This window comes from Vicugna pacos, chromosome 2 (assembly GCF_048564905.1).
Source record: "Vicugna pacos chromosome 2, VicPac4, whole genome shotgun sequence".
In the NCBI taxonomy this organism is placed as follows: Eukaryota; Metazoa; Chordata; class Mammalia; order Artiodactyla; family Camelidae; genus Vicugna; species Vicugna pacos.
In genome coordinates, this window is record NC_132988.1 from 120,051,094 (window position 1) to 120,069,138 (window position 18,045).

The following is an 18,045-nucleotide window of genomic DNA, read 5'->3' on the forward strand; positions in this document are numbered from 1 at the left end:
AGTCAATACAATCCCAATAGAAATTCCAGCACATTACTGCTTCCCCTCGGAAATCTACCAATTATAAAAGTTCATCTGGAAATGAAGAAGTCTGGGAACAGCGAAGGCAACCTTAAAGAGCAGCAACAAAGCCGGAGGGCTTTAACAGGAACCCGAACTTGCTGCGAAGCTGCAAACTATGGCATTGGTCCAAGGATAAACGAAGTAGCCAAGGAAGTTACAGCACAGAGTCCAGAAGCAGATCTACACAAAGGTCACATTTCAGAGAAGAGGGGAACAGATGCTCTTTTCAACGAATGGTGCTGGTCAACTGGTTATACATTTGGGAAAAAATGTATTGTAACCTCTACTTCACATCATACACAAAATTCAATTCCAGAGGGACTTCAGAAGCAAATGGGAAGGATAAACCACTAACATTTTTAGAGTAAAACATAGGACATTTTGTGGTATAGGTAAGATTTCTTAAGTAAAACACAAAAAGCACTAAACATACTGGAAAAATAATTCATAAGTTGGAATGAACTACAGTTAAGAACAACTGGAATCTATTTCCAACCAAGAAGGACTAACTGATCCCAAACTTGCTCTTCCACTGCAAATAATTTAAAATATGGTCAAAAAATCCTGTTGGACACTGACTCCAAGACAGCCGAGCACCATGGCTCCTGAGAGAAGAGAGTCCGGAAGCCGGCCCTCCAACCCTCCCGGCACCCTACCCGGGCGACCCTCAGACCACGGCGCAGGAGGGGGACCTGAGCGGAACAGGTGGCCTTGCCGGGTCAAGGAGACAGAAGTCAGAGCCTGGGACAGCTCAGTCCACTCAAACGTGTGGGGCAGAGCTTTGGAGGGGAGGGAGCCACCAGAGAAGACCCACAGATCCCTGCACGGGTTTCCTCGAGCCCACTTACAAGTGATCGTTAACTGGCAGCATGTTCACCTGGCACCACAACAAACAGGACTACACAGAAGCGGCGGGAGAGGTTACGGGAGCTCCGCGTACCAGAACCGAGTACCGCGCCCCTGACCCAGTGCCGAGACGGCAATACTCCGCACGTTTTCTGCAGCTTCAACATGGCCTCAGTCAAAATGCTAGCGCGCTGGGGCTGTTCTCCTCTGTGAGAAGCTGAAGCGCACACTAAGTACACACAGAGGGACCGTTTTCACGTGACTCTTCCTGGACGTGTCCTGCTGTATTTATAAGCAAACACAAACACACGTGACTCGTCCCTCTTTCTACCCGAATGGTACATCCTGCGTGACTTTTCTCTGATTAACAACATATCCTGGTGACGCCCTCACTTCTGCGTGGGGCACGCCCTCCCCTCTCTAAGAGGCTCCGTCCCCACTGGTCACAGCGCAGCATGAAGCAGAAACAAAGCCACGCTCGCAGCCCGGGCCATGCTCTGCTCCCATGGAGGAGACACCGCCCTCCGGCCCCGGGCAGCTGCTCTGAGCACGAGGTGGGTGACAGACGGGAAGCACGGAGGGGTCTCTGCATTAAATGTGCCCCAGGTTGGCTTTCAGGGTCCTCTGCCCTCCATGCTCCAGCCCTGCCTCCCACTCTTGGCTGTGACGGATGACTTCTCAGACGGACACAGCCCCCCAAAGAGAGCAGCTCCCAACACCGCCCCGGCCGCTGCAGCCCCCCGCTCTCAGGGCAGCTGTCACCCGAGAACCGAGGTGGAGAGCCTGTCCTGAAGGGCCACTCCCCGCCACTGCCCCAGGGTCCCCGCTGCCGGTGGACGAGGCCCCACAGCCACCGCGCTGCTGCCCTGACACCCGCTCTGTGAAGAGACGACAGCACGGGGCAGCCGGGCTTAGGAGGGCGCGGGGACGCACAACTCAGGAATAAAGCAAGACGAGGGGGAACAGCAAGAGGTGGAGAGAGGAGAATACTCTCACCTAGAGTTTAATAAGCTTCTAAAACTCCAACACCAAAAACTATAACCATCTCTGCTTCTTGGCGAAATACAGGGGAATGACAATGATATCTCTGTTTTATCTTTTAAAGGACCCAACACAGAGAGTCACTCTGTCTCCGTTGTGTCTACTCAGCACTAAATGGCTAAGTCCACGTTAACTTTCTGTCCCCAAGTCCCTCTGAACAAAGTGTACACTTCGGATGTGAAAGCCGCTCACTCACCACGGTCATCCAGGAGGATGTTCTCGGGCTTTAAGTCTCTGCAAAGGAAGAAACAACAGGAAGAGGTCAGTTATTCGGAATTCGATGCTGGGGTTCATTGGCAGCCCAGAAGGACCCACAGACACCCCTGTGACACAAGCAACAGCAAGAGCGGTGTGTAACAAACCACTCTCTGTGGAGCAAGTCACCAGCCCCGCGTGTCCTCGCAAGGCTTCCGTGGCCACGTGGAAGGAGAAGGCTCTTCTGGGACACGCGCAGCAAGGGCACTCACTCTCTGCGCAGGGACGCAGCTCAACAGAGGACACTTCGGCGAGCAGGTGTGCAGCCGGCAGTGAGGAATCAGTCCTTAACTGACTCGGCTCCAGCTCCCTCATCAGTAATACACTTTTTAAATGTCCGCAACTGAGAAAATTTCCCATCCTAGAAGAATTCGGTTTGGGGGTCAGACAGACATAGACTCAAACCCTGGCTCTGCCACTGATCTGCTGTGTGACCGTAACGCCTCCAAGCCTCAGCGTCCACACTGTGACCCAGTGTGATCACCACCTGCCCCGCTCTCCAGGCTGTGCAGCGTCAGGTGACGCCCGGGCTGGCAGCAGGAAGCGTGCAGTCAGCAGCAGGGAGTGTTAAGCACAGCTCACCGTGAAGGAGGACAGATGCCACCAACTTGAAACAAACGTACATCACCGAAGAGGAAAACGCCGTACATGTAGTGACTCTAGCCACTTGCTTTTTCCCTCAGAGAAAAACACTAGTTTTCAAAGGATTTATATTTAACCCTGGTTCAGGTGAGGTCCTGTCACAATAGAGTCACTTGAAAAACACTCAGGAGCGATTCGGTGACCAGATCCAGGAGGGTCTGGACTATATGAGGAGGAAGAGGGCAAGGGATAGACAGGCACTTGGGGGTTGAGGAAAAGGGCAAGGCTGGACGCGCACACCAGGGAGTGGCCTGCAGAGTCGGCAGGTCGGCAGATGGACGCAGAGGTGCCTGGACGGAGCTGCTTGGGGAGATGGAGAAGAGTGTCTTGGGGCGGGGGGAAGTGCTGCATTCCCTAAAACTCAGTCTCTCGATCACACGAAACTGATCCCAACCATTATGTTTAATTTTCCTTACTGAATTCTAGGATGAAAAAGCATCAAAGTCAGTGTCATTGTTTTGAGACACTGTCGTTTTGGGACACGGGCCGCAGCCTCAGCAGGACTGCTGGAATGGCTAAGACTCTCGGAAATGGGTTCTTCTCAGGCTCACACGAGCAGCACGGCTGTATCTGATCAGCTTAACAAATAAAGACTCCTCACTAGAGACAGAACAGAAGTGAAAAGAAAACCAAGGCCCACGTGTGACTGGCCGTATTTCCAACAGAGTGAGAGGCCAGCCCTGGCACTGCTGCCCCCCACTCAGACCCCTAACGGCCAGCAAGGCTCAGGACGGAAGGCTTTGTGCCCAAGAAGTCCACACGTCGCTTACCTGTACACGATTCTTTCCTTCTGTAAATCTTCCAAGCCACAGCACACCTCTGCAGCATAGAACACAGCTCTCTGCTCATCAAAGCCGGGCTTGCCCAAGTTGTAAATGTGAAACTTCAAGTCCCCTCCGTTCATAATGGTTAGCACCAAACACAAGGAATCTTTGGTCTCGTAAGTGTAGGCTAAACTAACCTGGAGATGACAGCATCATAAAAACAAAACACAGACATCTGCTCATTCACTGGGGATTTACTCTACTTGCTAACAAGAGTCAAATAATCCATGTTAGATTTATACCACATGCTTCAGGGAGGCGCACACCTTTACCCACGGAAGACCTTACAGCTGTTCCGTACTGAAAGCAGAGAACTTACCTTAAGTGGGTAGGTGGCAAAACCTTACAAAGACACCTGGGATCAGGATTCCTCAAAGCTATGATAATCACTGAGCACAGATAGCCCACACTTCCAGAACGCCTGCATTCAGCATACAAGTTAAAGACCCCCCCAGCAATGCAAGGGAGGTCTTGTGTTGTCAGTCAGTGCTGGTGGAGGCAAAGTGGTCTCTTACTGTGGCTTTAACTTGCATTTCTCTGCATATGTAAATATAGGGGATACTTCTCAAATGTTTTCATGCATTTAGGAACACCTGTTATGAAGCGCCTGTTCAAAGATTTTTGCCGACTTTTCTATTGGTTTGTATGTCAATTTACACACACACGCCCTTCTGGGATTTTGACTGGGACTGCATTTAATTCATTTAACCTATACGTCAATTTGGGAAGAACCTACATTTTCACAGCACTGAGTCTTCCTATCCATGAACATGGTACTCCACCGTTCATTCAGGTCTTCTTTAGTTTCCTGTGACAGTATTTTATAGTTCCCGGTGTGTAAGTCTTGCATATTTTACTTGATTTTTGCCTGGATTTTGATGTTTCTTGATGCTATTGTAAATAGTATCAATTTAAAATTTTAATTTTCTAATTGTTTCATATCTAATTGGTGTCACATCTAATAACTTGGCCAATTTTCAATTAGTTATCTAGAAAGTCTTGGACTGTCTGCATACACAGTTATGCTGTGGGTGGGGCTGGGGGGAGGAGGAGGAGATGAACTCGACATCAGTACTGCTCAGGACCTGGTGATCAACCATGAGCAGGAAGGGAAGAAACAGAATTACGGACAGAGGAAAGTATTTCTAGAGGCCAAGAGTATAGAAACCAAGAATATTCTATTTAAGTAAAATAAACTATAACTATTTATGTCCCTTTCATAAAGCTAGGTTACAGAATTCAATGTTTCAAGGTAGCTACACGAGTATGTTTAAAGCAGCGCCAGAATGAGCCTATTTTCTTGAAGATTTTCATGTAGTGCATGTCAGACTGACAAATCTACACATAAACTTCTGCCATTAAATTCAGATGATGGCTGAGACAGCCTCTGTTCTAGAACATCTGTCCCCCAGCACAAAGCAGCTGACCTCAGTACTAAGAAATAAATGACACTACAAGTCATTTTATGACCTGTCTTTCACTGTCTCCCTTCAATCAGACCTCACACTGCAGTAGAGGTTATAGGAAACATGTAACTAGGTGGGTAGAAACCACATTAATAAATGTACGGCCTGGAGCCACATCCGAGATGTTCAATCCTTACCTGAACTGGTCAAGGTGGAATCTGGGGCTTCACACACTGGGCTGTGCTAACTGAGGAATGGGCACTAAAGCTGCCAGATGTCAGAGAGAGGATAGAGATGGAAACAGACCGAGGCCCAGGTGAGGTGATGGGCCAGAGCAGTGTCTTCAAGCCTGTCACTCAGCTGGAGGCTGACGGCAAACTGCAGGGCAAGCTCAGCTGCCACCAGAGAGGGTGGGCGCCTGGCCAGGCAGTGCCTCGCTCGCGGGGTGAGGAGTAATGGCCTGATGAGGGGCGGAGGCGGCAACACATTTACAGCACATCCAGTTCAGCATCACCACTGTTTCCTGTCCGCGTCCAGTGAGAGCTGACCCGCACCCCTCCTGGTGAACAGCCCCAGACAGCAGAGCCCTACATACGTGAACTAGACACACCCCAAGCTGCAGTGATAGACGAGGCAAGCTTAGCGGCAGGCCTGCTGAAAAAATGCGACTTATCCAGCAAAGCACAGCAAGAACGGAAGGAAGATACTTACTACAAATCGACTGTGAACCTTCTCTAGGATTCTTTTTTCATTTAGAGCCATAGCTTCCCCTTTCCTCCTCTTTATTCTTTTCTTTTCTAGCTTTTTACAGGCATACATTTTTCCTGTAGCTCGCACCTGACAGGCACAAACCTAGATTAAAAAATGAGAAAGAAAAAAAAAGGCTTTCTATCTACCCGACAGTTCTTAGGCTACAAAAAGAAAATGGTTTTCCCCATGACAACCCCTCTGGTGAAGAGCAGCAACGGCTTCTGCTGAACCAGACCACTCCAGGTACAGGCACAGCTGTCCTGGGGGCTCCACGAGGGGGCTGAGACCGCCAAGGGCCTCGTAAGCTCAAGGACGGTGACAAATGGAACCTGTCGTTCATGTGTGAACATGGGGCATCGGTTTAACTTAAATGTCTCCCTATGTCTTTTATTTCTGTGTACGAACGGAAGTTTTTCAAACTAAACAGATTCTTAATTTTTTAAAGTTCAAGAATACGGATAAGAAAATGTATTTCATAGAAGTCCATAGACTTTCATACCTTTATCCTACTTAACTAGTTCTTAATATTTATATGCTACTTAACTTCATATTATGAAGAATTTCAAACAAACAAAAGTGGAGAGAATAGTACGAGAAACAGGTACCAGTCTTCCGGATTCCAGGCCATCAACGCATGGTGCCTCGTTCCACCTGACTTCCACCCACAGACACACACACACCACGCACATGCAACTCCCCCACGTGCCACACACCCACTCCACGCCACAGACGCACCCATCAGACAAACCCACCCATGTACGTGCACACATGTACACAGGATTACTTTAAAAGCAAATATAAGACATGACATAATTTTACCCATCAATAAAATAATTTCAATGGTAAAACATAAAGTTCATTGTGGAAAATACTGACAGTGTTAATAAGGATAATGATAAAACATTTGAAATTCCAAGACAACCATCACTAACATTCTGCTGTATAAGCTTCTAAGTCTCTCTTTGTACGTGTATATGCAAGAATATATACCCGCTCCCCCAACCTCTGACTTTTAGGGAAAATCAGGCTTATATGATAGAACACACAATATTTTATAACCTCCTTTTTTTCATCTTATAGTGTGACTATTTTCTCACCATTAAATATTCTCCCAACATGTGACTGTTCCAAAATGTATGTCATCATTTTCCCTCCACTAGGTCTTGGCATGTAAGTCTTTGTGTACCTCTTTATCATTAACCTAAGATGAATTCCTTCTTGTGGAACTGCCAAATCAGAGAAAGGTGGGAGAAGAGGTAAGGGTGTCAGGCCCTGCACCACCACTGGACCCAAATCCTCAGGGCTCCCCACAGCAACCAGTGAAGCAGGGTCAGGACCCCTCCTAAGGCTGAGGCCATATGGTGAACCCCACGTCCCAGCTGGGAGTGAAGGGATGGGAGCCTGGCCTCAGGCTGCCCAGCTCGTGAGGACGTGCTCCTTCACTCACTACGCAGTCTCCAATGCCACGCACACAAGATGCCACCCCACCCCGCTTGGTGCGCCCGCCTCAGGACCCTACAGATCTGCCCCGAGGGGACCCAAGGCCTAAGTGAAAGCGCTGTTGTCGACAAGACGAGGGCAGAACGTTTGCCTTTTCAAACCCCCCAGCAGAGCTGCTGACATCTGGAAAAGTAAATGCACTACTGGGACGTAGAATGAAGGGCACCGAGGCTGTCGCGCTAGGCTCGTAGGGGTCTAAGAGGCATGTGGGACGGAGATGGACTGTCCGTTCCCGCGCGGGCCTTGATGCGGGCGCAGTGCATCCAGACCAGTCTGTGAGGGCCGCAATGGTTTATTCGTCCACACGACGATTTGTTTGGAAAAACAAACAAATGTGCTAAAAAGTAATCGATAAAATCGTATATACACCAAACCAAGTCTTTCCACAGCAGCTGAAATTTGCTCCCGTGTTCCTACAGAGTCACTCTGAAACTTGTATGTGGCTATAACCAGAACCTTGTGCTTTTGTAGACACGAGCCCCATGTGCTTGAGACGCCTTCCTCTGCTCTCGCACAAGGTCTGAGTTTTGTGGTGAGAGGTGGTGAGAGGCAAGGCGGGGGACCAAGGGGGGCAGGTGGCGTTCCTGCCTGTCCCGGGTGCACCTGACAGAGGGGCTCTCCCACAGAAGTGTCTGCTATGAGGGATCACAGCAAGCCCTTGGCTGGATTCTGCAAAGTACTCTACAAGGTCTCCAGAGCCGTACAGGAGGTCCAATGCGACCAGTTCCCCCACAGCCGTGGCTCTCAAGCCAGCCTGTTCCCATGTCGCTGCCCACGGGTGACAGGCCTCCCTGGAGGGGCCACTGCTGGGCCCGCTCTCTCACTCGTGGTAAGAGGACTCTGGTGGCTCTGGCTTTGGCCTTCATTTGGACTTGGGAGCACACCTGCTTTAAGCCACATGTGGGCCGTGTGACCTGCTTCTGACTTAGACACTCGGTGTCAATTCCTCTCCGGCTCGCCTGGCTCTGGGGACTTAGAGATAGTTGAACTGAAGACGATCACTCCAGATGACTAATGAGACAATTAAAATCTTTTTAAATCCCCCGAACAGAACTGCATGGGAGTCTCTGCCTGCCTACTGCAGTGGTCTCCACGAGGAGAGCCATCCTATTCAAAGACCATGTCTCATGGATTTTGGGCAGTTTCTTTAGGATTTTCCCAGATTTCCACATTTCTAACAGCTTTCAGTGTAGGTGTAAGGTACATAATGTCCAAACAGAGCCAACTTACATAAGCATATTTAATAATATACTCCATTCTACATGAACTTTTAGGCTAGTCCTAAACCATGGAAATGGAGTAACAGAAATTCCACCATATGCAAACAGAATAATATCTTCAATCAGGACAAACTTACTGAGCCTCAACATGGAACATGAGTAAACAAGTTCTTTAAGAAATATGAAGTGAATTTTTTTCCAGATCTCTGAATTTTTTAAAAGCTTGCACCTTTTGCTCAAAGTTCAATCTTAATTCTCATGGTTGCTAAAATTATTCCCCAAATGCACAGTAAGGAATTAAACGTATTGGTAAAGCGGACGGCTTTCAATCACCCTGCTGTCTGCTTTTCTGGAAGGACAGCTCCTGACCGGTCACGTGTCACTTACCTCTCCAAATCCGCCTTTTCCTAGAACTCTGTAATATCTAAATGTGTTCTTTGTTACTGGTTGCCTAATTAATGAAAAAAAAGTAAAGTTTCAGGTCTCACATCACGTTGTTATTTTCAAAGAGAAAAGCCTGCTGAGCTCCTGTCCTAACCTCCCCTGGGAACCTCACTGCCCCAAGAGGGCACCCAGCCCAGGGTGCCTGTGCTCAGGGACTGCGGCTGCCTCGGCGGGGCAGCTCTTAGGAGACAAGCACACTGACGTGCAACACTGACTGAAAACACTGAAGGGAGATGCAGAATGGTCAGCTATCCTTACTAACTAAACACAAACCTGCAGCCAGCCCGCGCTGTGAAACACGCACGCATTCGGGCCTGTCAGAAAGCTGCTGGGGAAAACGTCTACACTGCCCTTTCAGGAAAGGGCCTCAAAGTGCTGCTCATACCAGAGCCTCAAAAGAAGCCTGTATGGACTAGAACGGCACATTTCATAGTCAATAATAATTGCAATCATCATCATCATCAACACTAGCAGCAGTAACACCTTCTGACCACTTATTTTGTGCCCAAGCACGGTGCCCAGCGTTTCACACCCGTCCCCCTGGGGACGCCAGCAGCCTCTGCAGAACAAGGGCCTGAAGCTCACAGGCCAGGTCACCGCGGGAGGACGCACAGCCGGCCCAGGGCCGGCCGAGGCCGACGCCGCAGACCGAGCCACGGGGGCGGTTACATTCCTGTGAGTCTAGGACATGCTTTCTTTTCTAACTGCTGCGCCAGCACGGCTAACTGCCATTTTAAAAAGAGAAAACACAGTCCACTGAATTGGAAGAAATTATATAATGAATATTAATAACTTTTGAACACAAATACCATATACAACCCAAGATTTCCAATAGCATTTGGACAGGTGGATAAGTACACATCCAACAGCGTGCAGCCAAGAGAAGCTACAGCCTGTTTCCCCCCGATTTTAAATCAGAACATACCTTTCCAGCCATTTCCACTGTAAAAATCGAGAAAAATATGAGCTTTCTTGGTACTCTTCAAATGGTTTTCCACTTAAATAGTTATGGACGACTCTAGAAAAAGATTTCATGCAATTATATACATTTATTGCATTACATTTGAAAACAACCGTGTTTTCGTGCATTAATGGGCAATTGATATGGGAAAGTGAATCACTGTACACAACTCAATATACCGAATTTTGCAATTATAGAATTCCACACTAGTTTCTAATGCTACCAGTGAGGACATGAAGGCAAGAATTCAAAAGAAATGAATCAATTTACCATGGCAAAGTCAGAATTTCTTTTTATGTATATGAATTATCAGAGAAATAATTACCTGATAAAAACAATCTACCAGTAGAAAGACAATCATTTAAAATTTTTTAAGAGGGGGGTGTGTGTGTGTGTGCGCGTGCACAGCGCAAGTGCACCCACACGTGAGGGCATGTGTACTTCAGGAGGGAATATAAACTCTTTGTAATTGAGATTAGAGTAATGTCTGAATGATAATAATCATACGGTAGGAACTGTTGGTATGTGATTCCACCTTTTAAACCTGAAAAAAACACTCAATTAATTATTTTATATTAAACATTTTTTGAAGAAATTGTATGTAATTAGCCACGCCTCTTAGGTTCTATTCATGGTTTTATTAGGAAGTAATAACGATTTCTACTCATATAGTAGTGAGGGGCAGAAGGTAGCCTGTGGTTTACAGCGGCTCTCAGGCCGACAGGCGTTTCCGGAGTAGACGGCAAGCTCGGGGCTTGACACGGGAGGAATCGCCGGATGAGGTCCGTCATGAAGATGCGCCGGCGCGGTGGGGGAGGAGGGAGGGGTCGTGCACTTATGAGACAGGCCCCCAGGGCTCCCGCAGCTGCGCCCGGTCTGTGGACACAGGGCCGGGCCTGCAGGGTCAGGGAGGCGGCGGCGTGGAAGCAGAAGCGGCCCCGATGAGGAGAGAAGGAAGCCGTCTCCCTGGCGCGGGCAGGGTCCGCAAGGGAACGGTCTCGGTTTAAGGGGAGCTGCTAGTAAGTAGGTCGTAACTGAGGAGGCTTTGGGAATAATCCCAGCATTTCCATTGCTTTTAGAATTCTGAGCAAGTCATTTGGTTTGTTTCTCTTTATTTTGTAAAAAGAGGTTTTTCAGATGTTCCCAGACTAATGTTACAGAGCAGTGATTCTCAAAGTGTGTTCCAAGGATCCCCAAGGAAGTGTTCCATCAGGGAGTCTTCAGGAATGAAACTACATTAGATGCTGAGACGTTAATTACCTGTACAAAACCTCACTCTCACAGAGGGGTCTCCAGAGGCCACAGGCCTGTGACAACATCATTGCTGTGACAGACAGTGGAGCATGTGTGCTGTCTTAGTGTTTAAAATCACCCCCACATAAACAAAAGCTCTTTGGGTCCTCAGTAATTTCTAAGAGTGCAACAGGGTCCGGAGGTGAAAAGCTCTGAAGCCGCTACTCCGCCAGTCCTGGAACAGACACCGTCCCGGAGGCCAAGCCCTCAGTTACCTCGGGGGTGAGGAGGTGCCTGGCCCCGGCCTCCGGGCGCCTCTCCCCTGGAGCCTGTGGGCAGCTCAACTCCAAACCTGTAGGAACCAGTTTAAGAATTCTGATCCTCTCAGTTCAGTTAAACCATCTTTACAAAGGTAGTTAAGCATGTCCATGAAAGAACAACACAAACACCGATTTATTCTAATACACCTGCGTTATTCGGCAGTCTATGCAAATGAATACAGTCAACGACTGTAGTCAACTTACCAGTGTATCTCAATATCACATCCCAAGACTCCTCACCTCAGAAACAACAGGCTCTGCCCCCCTTCCCTAGTCTGGCATATAAACCTACTGCACACAGGTTTTTTTTAAATTGACATTTAAAACTGCTCCAGTTCAGCGCTGGTGTTTAATATATTCACCCTGACGCCCACCACCAGGCAGCATAAAGGAATCGTTTACGTTCATTATGCGCATCATTATGCACATCTGGGACGAAAAATGAGGAGAGAAGCTTTGGGGGGAAATAAACGTTGTAACAACTTAGAAATGAGACAGAATAACAGAAAACACTGAAACTCCTAGATTCCACACAATATTATGCTGAAGCTGCCAAAGAGCCGATGTCCTGCACAGCTGATGGCAAGGACAGCTGACGGCAAGGACAGCTGACAAACATCTAGGGGTGAGGGGTCATCAGCTGGATGGACTAATCAAGACAGACAGAGGCCTGAGTGCCAAAACTCATCTAAAGATTAGCGACTTTTAAGTCTGTATCTTGAAATTTATGCACAGAGATGGCAGAATTTCTGATCCACCTCATACATCACGTACAAAACCCATGTTTTTCAACGTCAGAACAGAATCTGAGTATGTTTGCTTAATCAGACGGTTGAAAATGCAAATTTAGTGAACAAATCCATCGATGAAGAATCGTAGGCCTGGGAGGGGAACATACGGTAACTGTAGAAAGCTGAAAGACGCTCTTAGATGTAAAAAGAGAAATCATGGGGGGGAAGCAATTATTAGGTAAGTTACACGACATCAACTGCTAAAACCCTGAACCCTGAGCGACGAGGTAAACTACACCGCAGTGACAATGAGCAGCACAGACCTGCCGGCGCCACCGGCTGGGCGGCTGACGAGCTGCGCATCTCCACGCGGCCCGGGAGCTGCTGGGCTCCGGCTCGCTAACCCACGACGTGCACTTTCTCCCCAGTTTAAGGCTAGAGACGTTCATATTCCCTGGCACGTTTGTCCTCGGTTTTTGAAAAAAATATTGATGATGATGATGTGTGTTATGGCCTGACTGTGTGTGTCCCCTCAAGTCTTACGTTGAAACCTACCCTGCCCAGGAAATGGCGTTAGGAGGTGGGACACGAACTCATCGTGTCCCAGACCACAGTTTCCCCTTGCTCACCAGCCTCTCAAGTTCTCTAAAACCCATTCACCCCTCTCCATGATCCCTGTCACTGCCCTGGTCCAGGCACCATCACATTTCACCAGAACACCTGCCCCAGCCTCTAAGCTGGTGTCCTGGACCCAACTGTCCCTGTCTCTAACTGTCCTCTAAACTGCCGCCAGAACTGCCTTCTAGAAACACAGTAAGTGCATCACCCTATCTGCTCTTGGAGCAAAGACAAACTTTCCCTGGCAAGGTGCTATTGCGTGTCCCCACAGCACCTGGGACGTCCACTCCCTGGCAAATGACTCAGCACAGTGGTGGGCTGAACAGTGACCCAAAGACACCCAGGTCTCAACCCCTGGAACCTGGGAACATCACATCACACGGCACCTAGAAGCCAAGTTCAGCTGCAGTGCTCAGACTCAGAACTTTCTGTCCATACTGCAAAGACCTGTAGAAGAGCTGCTTTCAGTGAGCACCTAGGTCGACAAGAAACCTTTTCGGGGAGGCTTCTCATCCAAGAACAAGCACCTGGGAAGGCTGAGCAGCACGGCCGGGTGGGCGTGTCAGTAAGCGCACGTGCCTGTAGCTCTTCAGTTGCCCCTTTCTGGGAAGTGGCCGTGGGAACTGGAGAGCCCGCCAGAAGAACGCGCCCAGTGGAGGCGGGGCTGGGCGCAGTCACTCACCGGGCACACTCCTCAAAGACGTCCTTGGAAGGATTCTCTGTCAGCCTCAGTCTGCATTCCTGCACAATGTGTGGAGGGATCTCTGGTAGAGGGTCTGCCCAGCTCTTAAGAGAGCACAAAGCAAAAGCGTAACAATTAGTGCGTTCCTAATTTACCAACTGTAAAACACAATCTAGCGCTTATTGTGAAAAAACCACAATATAAAGTGTATGAAATAGCAAGTCATGGTGCCACCTTCACCCTCCACCCCAGCCTCGTTTTGCCGGGATCAGTGTGCTGTCCTCCTCTCCAGACTGTCTCCTATGCATCCAAACAGAGCATGAGCAGGGGCCCCGAGAGACATCTGCACACCCACGTTCACAGTAGCATTGTTCACAGCATCCCGAAGATGGAAATAACCCAAGTGTCCATTGATGGACGGGTGGATAAACAAAATGTGGTCTATCCAGACAACAGATTATGACTCAGCCTTAAAAAAGAAGGAAATTCTGACACCTGCTACAATAGGAATGAACCCTGAGGACATTATGCTCAGTGACATACACCAGTCACAAAAAGATAAGTATTGTATGATTCCACTCATATGAGGTCCCTAGACTAGTCAGACTCACAGAGACAGAAAGCAGATGGTGGTTGTCAGGGCTGGGGGCGGGGAAGTGGGGAGTTAGTGTTTAAAGGGGACAGAGTTAGTGTCACAAGATGAAGAAGGTTCAGGAGACGGACGGTGGTGGTGGCTGCACATCAGTGTGAATGTACTTACCTCTACTGAACTGCAAACTTAGAAATGGTTAAAATGCTCAATGTTACTTTTTTTAAACCATAATTTAAAATGTAAACATACACAGTCAGAAATACACACGTTTTTCCTCGTGGAAATGGGATAAATGTACAGTTTTGCGTGTCTGTGCCGACACCTGCAGAGCCGTTAATGATGTGTGCCTTTCCAGATCACAGCTTTCTGTCTCTTAAACGTTCTCGTTGCCGGTTTTCTCCACTGCAAACACTCCTGCTATGAACAACTTTGCACAACTGTGTTTTGCAGGACAGATTCGGAGAAGCAGAACTACTGGCTCAAAGGATTCATGCATTTTAGATTGTGACGTGTGTCACAAAACCACCCTCCAAGAAGGCTCCACTGCCCTACGTCCTCACTAACACGTCCCCACGCGCCTGGCTCCCAACTGCTTAACCCTCATCCAGAGGGGTCTGGGAAAACACACAGCAGAACTGTGGTCCAGATTTATTGGAAAAAATACACAGATCATATTCGATTGTACATCTAACTTGTCATTAGAAATGAGACGTGCATTCTAGACTGATTTCTGGCTGTGGTGCAGCCGTGTAACCACAGCAAAATTTTGTGGTTTCTATAAATCAAAGCAGCTATTTCATCAAAGACACTGAACTACTGACAGAAACACACAAGAAAACTCACATTTTCCCCTAAACCCACTAAGATTTCTATAATTAATAATGATTACTAGCTGTCATTTAAGGTGTCCAACACACGTGAGGCACTCACTGTCATTCAGCCTCACAACAATCTGATGGAAGAGGCCTGAGAGGCTACGAAAGGGTCCGAGACACCCCCAGCAAACAGCGGCCTTCTCTGGGGCACGGCCGCCAAACGATAAGGTGGGTCCATTCATTCCACCACTTCAGAAAAGGATCTGTTCATTCATTTACTCAACAGACATGCATTGTTCCAGGCACAGGATAAAACAGAAAACAAGATAAATTTCCACAGAAGACAAAGCCATTCAATTTCAACACTTGTCTCAAAAAGACATGTTTTAAAGTCATAGCTCTGAGTATTTTCCATAGGATTATTCCCCTCCAAAGGTCTCAATTTCCTGAAGCTACTTAAAATAGCAGGTTAATTCTTTTAAGACTATTTAATGATTTACTTCAAACAGAGATCTTTTCAGGATCTTAGGAAAATTTTATTTAGTAGAAATTTATTTCCACAGAAAAGAGAAGCAGGGCTTCTAGTCCTGCACGAGCAGAGAAGCCAGGTGAGCTAAGCAAGCAAGTTCAGGTCCAGCACTCCTGGCCAGACAGACGCCAACCATGAGGGAAGCGGAACAGAGGCTTTTTCTGGGGCTTTAAATTAAGGAACAAGAATTGTTTTTCAGAACAGGTAGCTACAAAGGAAAATTTACCAAAACAAGTCAACGCCTTGCCTCTTAAAGTTCTGGACAGAGAGAACCCTGAGAGGAACGTCCATCGGTGGGGAAGCAGAGGTGGGCGGGCCCTGCAGATACACTCTTATTTCTGTGTTAAAATGTGTATCTTTATTATTTTTTTTAAAAATTGAGTTGTCTTTTTATTGTTGAATTGTAAGAGTTCTTTATATGTGCTGGATAGCACACCCTAACCAGATACTGGACCTGCAAATACTTTCCCCCATTCTACAGGTTGCCTTTCCTTTCTTTAGAGTGCTCTTGGAAGGACTGTATATGTATATATATTTGGAAGTACTGTATTTTGATGAAGTCCAATTTATCTCTTTCTTCTTTTGTTGCTATCCTTTTGATGTCATACCTAAGAAACCACTATCTAAATCAAGGTCATAAGAAATAGCTGATTCAAGGTCATGAGATTTCCTCTAAGAGCTGTTCAGTGTTAGCGCTTACAGCTAGGTGTTTGGTCCATCTGAAGTTAGTTTTTGTATGTGGTATTAGATCAGGGCCCAGTTCATTCCACCGCATGTGTGCACCCAGCTGTCCCAGAACCATGTATTGAAAAGATTATTCTTTCTCCCACTGAATCGTCCCGGCAGCCTTAGTGCAGGACAGCTGACTGCTTTCTGGACTGCCAATGCTATTCCACTGGTCTGTATGTCTGTCCTTAAGCCGGTACCACACTGTCTTGGTTACTGCAGCTTTGAGGTAAGTTTTGAAATTGAGAAGTGCAAGCCCTCCAACTTTGTTATTCCTTTTTAAGGTTGTTGTAACTATTCTGGATCCTCTTAGTACATCTATGAATTCTAGGATCAGCTTGTTAACTTTCAAAAAAAGGAAGTTAAGATCTTGGCAGGGCTTATAATTGAGTGTACAGATCAATACTCAGTCTTCTCCCCCAGGAACAGGGGATGTCTTTCCATTTTACTACATCTTTTCTTTATTTTTATTTTTATTTTTGGCGGAGGTACCGGGGATTGAACTCCGGACCCTGTGCAGGCTAAGCACATGCTCTACCACTGAGCTGTACCCTCCCCCCTTACAGTTCTTTAATTTCCTTCAATGATGTTTTGAAATTTTCAGTGTATTAAGTGCTGCATTTCTCTCGTTAAATTTACACCTATTTTATTCCTTTTTATGTGCTGAAAGTGGGACTGCTTTCATTTCACTTTTGGATTTTAATTGCTAGTGTACAGAAATACAGTTGAACTTTGTATCGTGACCCAGCATCCTGCAGCCTTGCTGAACTCATTTATTGGCTCTAGGAGTTTTATCCCCAGGTGTGTGTGGATGTCTCAGGATTTTCTGTATACAAGTGCTATGATCTGAATGTGTGAGCCCTAAATTCATATGTTGAAATCTTAACCCCCAAAGTGATGACATTGGGAGGTGGGGCCTTTGGGGGGTGCTCAGACCATGATGACGGAGCCCTCATGAGTGGGACCTGTGCCCTTATAAAAGAGGCTCCAGACAGATCCCATGCCTCCTCCACCCAGTGAGGACACAGTGGGAAGGTGCCAGCTATGAACCAGGAAGAGGGCGTTCACCAGAAGGTGACCATGTTGGCACCAGGATCTTGGAGTTCCCAGCCTCGAGACCTGCGAGTAATAAATCTGTATTGTTCATAAGCTACCCAGTCTGTGGCATTATGCCACAGCATCCTAAATGCACTAAGACAGCAAGGTCATGTCATCTGCAAATACACAGTTTTACTTCTTCCTTTTCAGTCTGGTTATCTTTTATTTTTCCTGCCTAACTGCCCTAACTGTAATAGCTGGAACTTCCAGCACAGTATCAGGTGGAAGTGGCGAGAGCATCCTCACTTCGTTGCTGATCTCAGAGGGAAAGCGTCTGACTCTCCACATTTAACTACGACTTCAGCTGTGAGCAGTCTGTGTATGTCCTGCAACAGGCTGAGAAAGTTCCATTTCATTCCTAATTTGTTGAGTGCTTTCATTATAAAGGAGTCTTTGAACTTTGTCAAATGCTTTTTCTGCCTCTAGTAAGATAATCACATGGAGTTTTTTGGTGCTTTAGTAATGTGATGTATCAGATTACTTATCAGATATTGAACCAACTTTGCATTCCTGGGATAAATCCCACTCGGTTTTGAGCATGATTTTTCTAAATTGTAAATCAAATTTGGCTGAATTTTAGTATTTGGGAATCTTGAAAAAGGAAACTAAGAAAAACTTGAATGACTGAGCGAAAGGATAAAGAAATACAAGATTGAACATGTGTAGTCTTGCCTTATTTTTAGGTGCTTCAGGTATTCTGGCTTGTTGAAATCTCAGTAAAGGAGTTCCCTTTTTGATAAAAGAAAGAG

The 18,045-nt window shown here is 47.1% G+C and overlaps 1 protein-coding gene across 5 annotated transcripts in view; it reads right to left on the reverse strand.

The window, feature by feature from the left end:
- GRK4 (G protein-coupled receptor kinase 4) overlaps positions 1-18,045 on the reverse strand; it is a 46,827-nt gene that overhangs the window by 11,971 nt on the left and 16,811 nt on the right. For 4 of the 5 annotated variants that reach the window (XM_031685540.2, XM_031685532.2, XM_072947000.1 and 1 more), the window contains 6 exons: positions 13,537-13,640; positions 9,917-10,009; positions 8,935-8,998; positions 5,789-5,929; positions 3,618-3,808; positions 2,147-2,184 (listed from right to left, as the gene is read on the reverse strand). In XM_031685540.2, coding sequence (XP_031541400.1) covers positions 2,147-2,184; positions 3,618-3,808; positions 5,789-5,929; positions 8,935-8,998; positions 9,917-10,009; positions 13,537-13,640 — 631 coding nt within the window. Of the gene's footprint in view, positions 1-2,146; positions 2,185-3,617; positions 3,809-5,788; positions 5,930-8,934; positions 8,999-9,916; positions 10,010-13,536; positions 13,641-18,045 lie in introns of those variants that run through there. The other variant, XM_072947007.1, reaches the window with a different exon arrangement.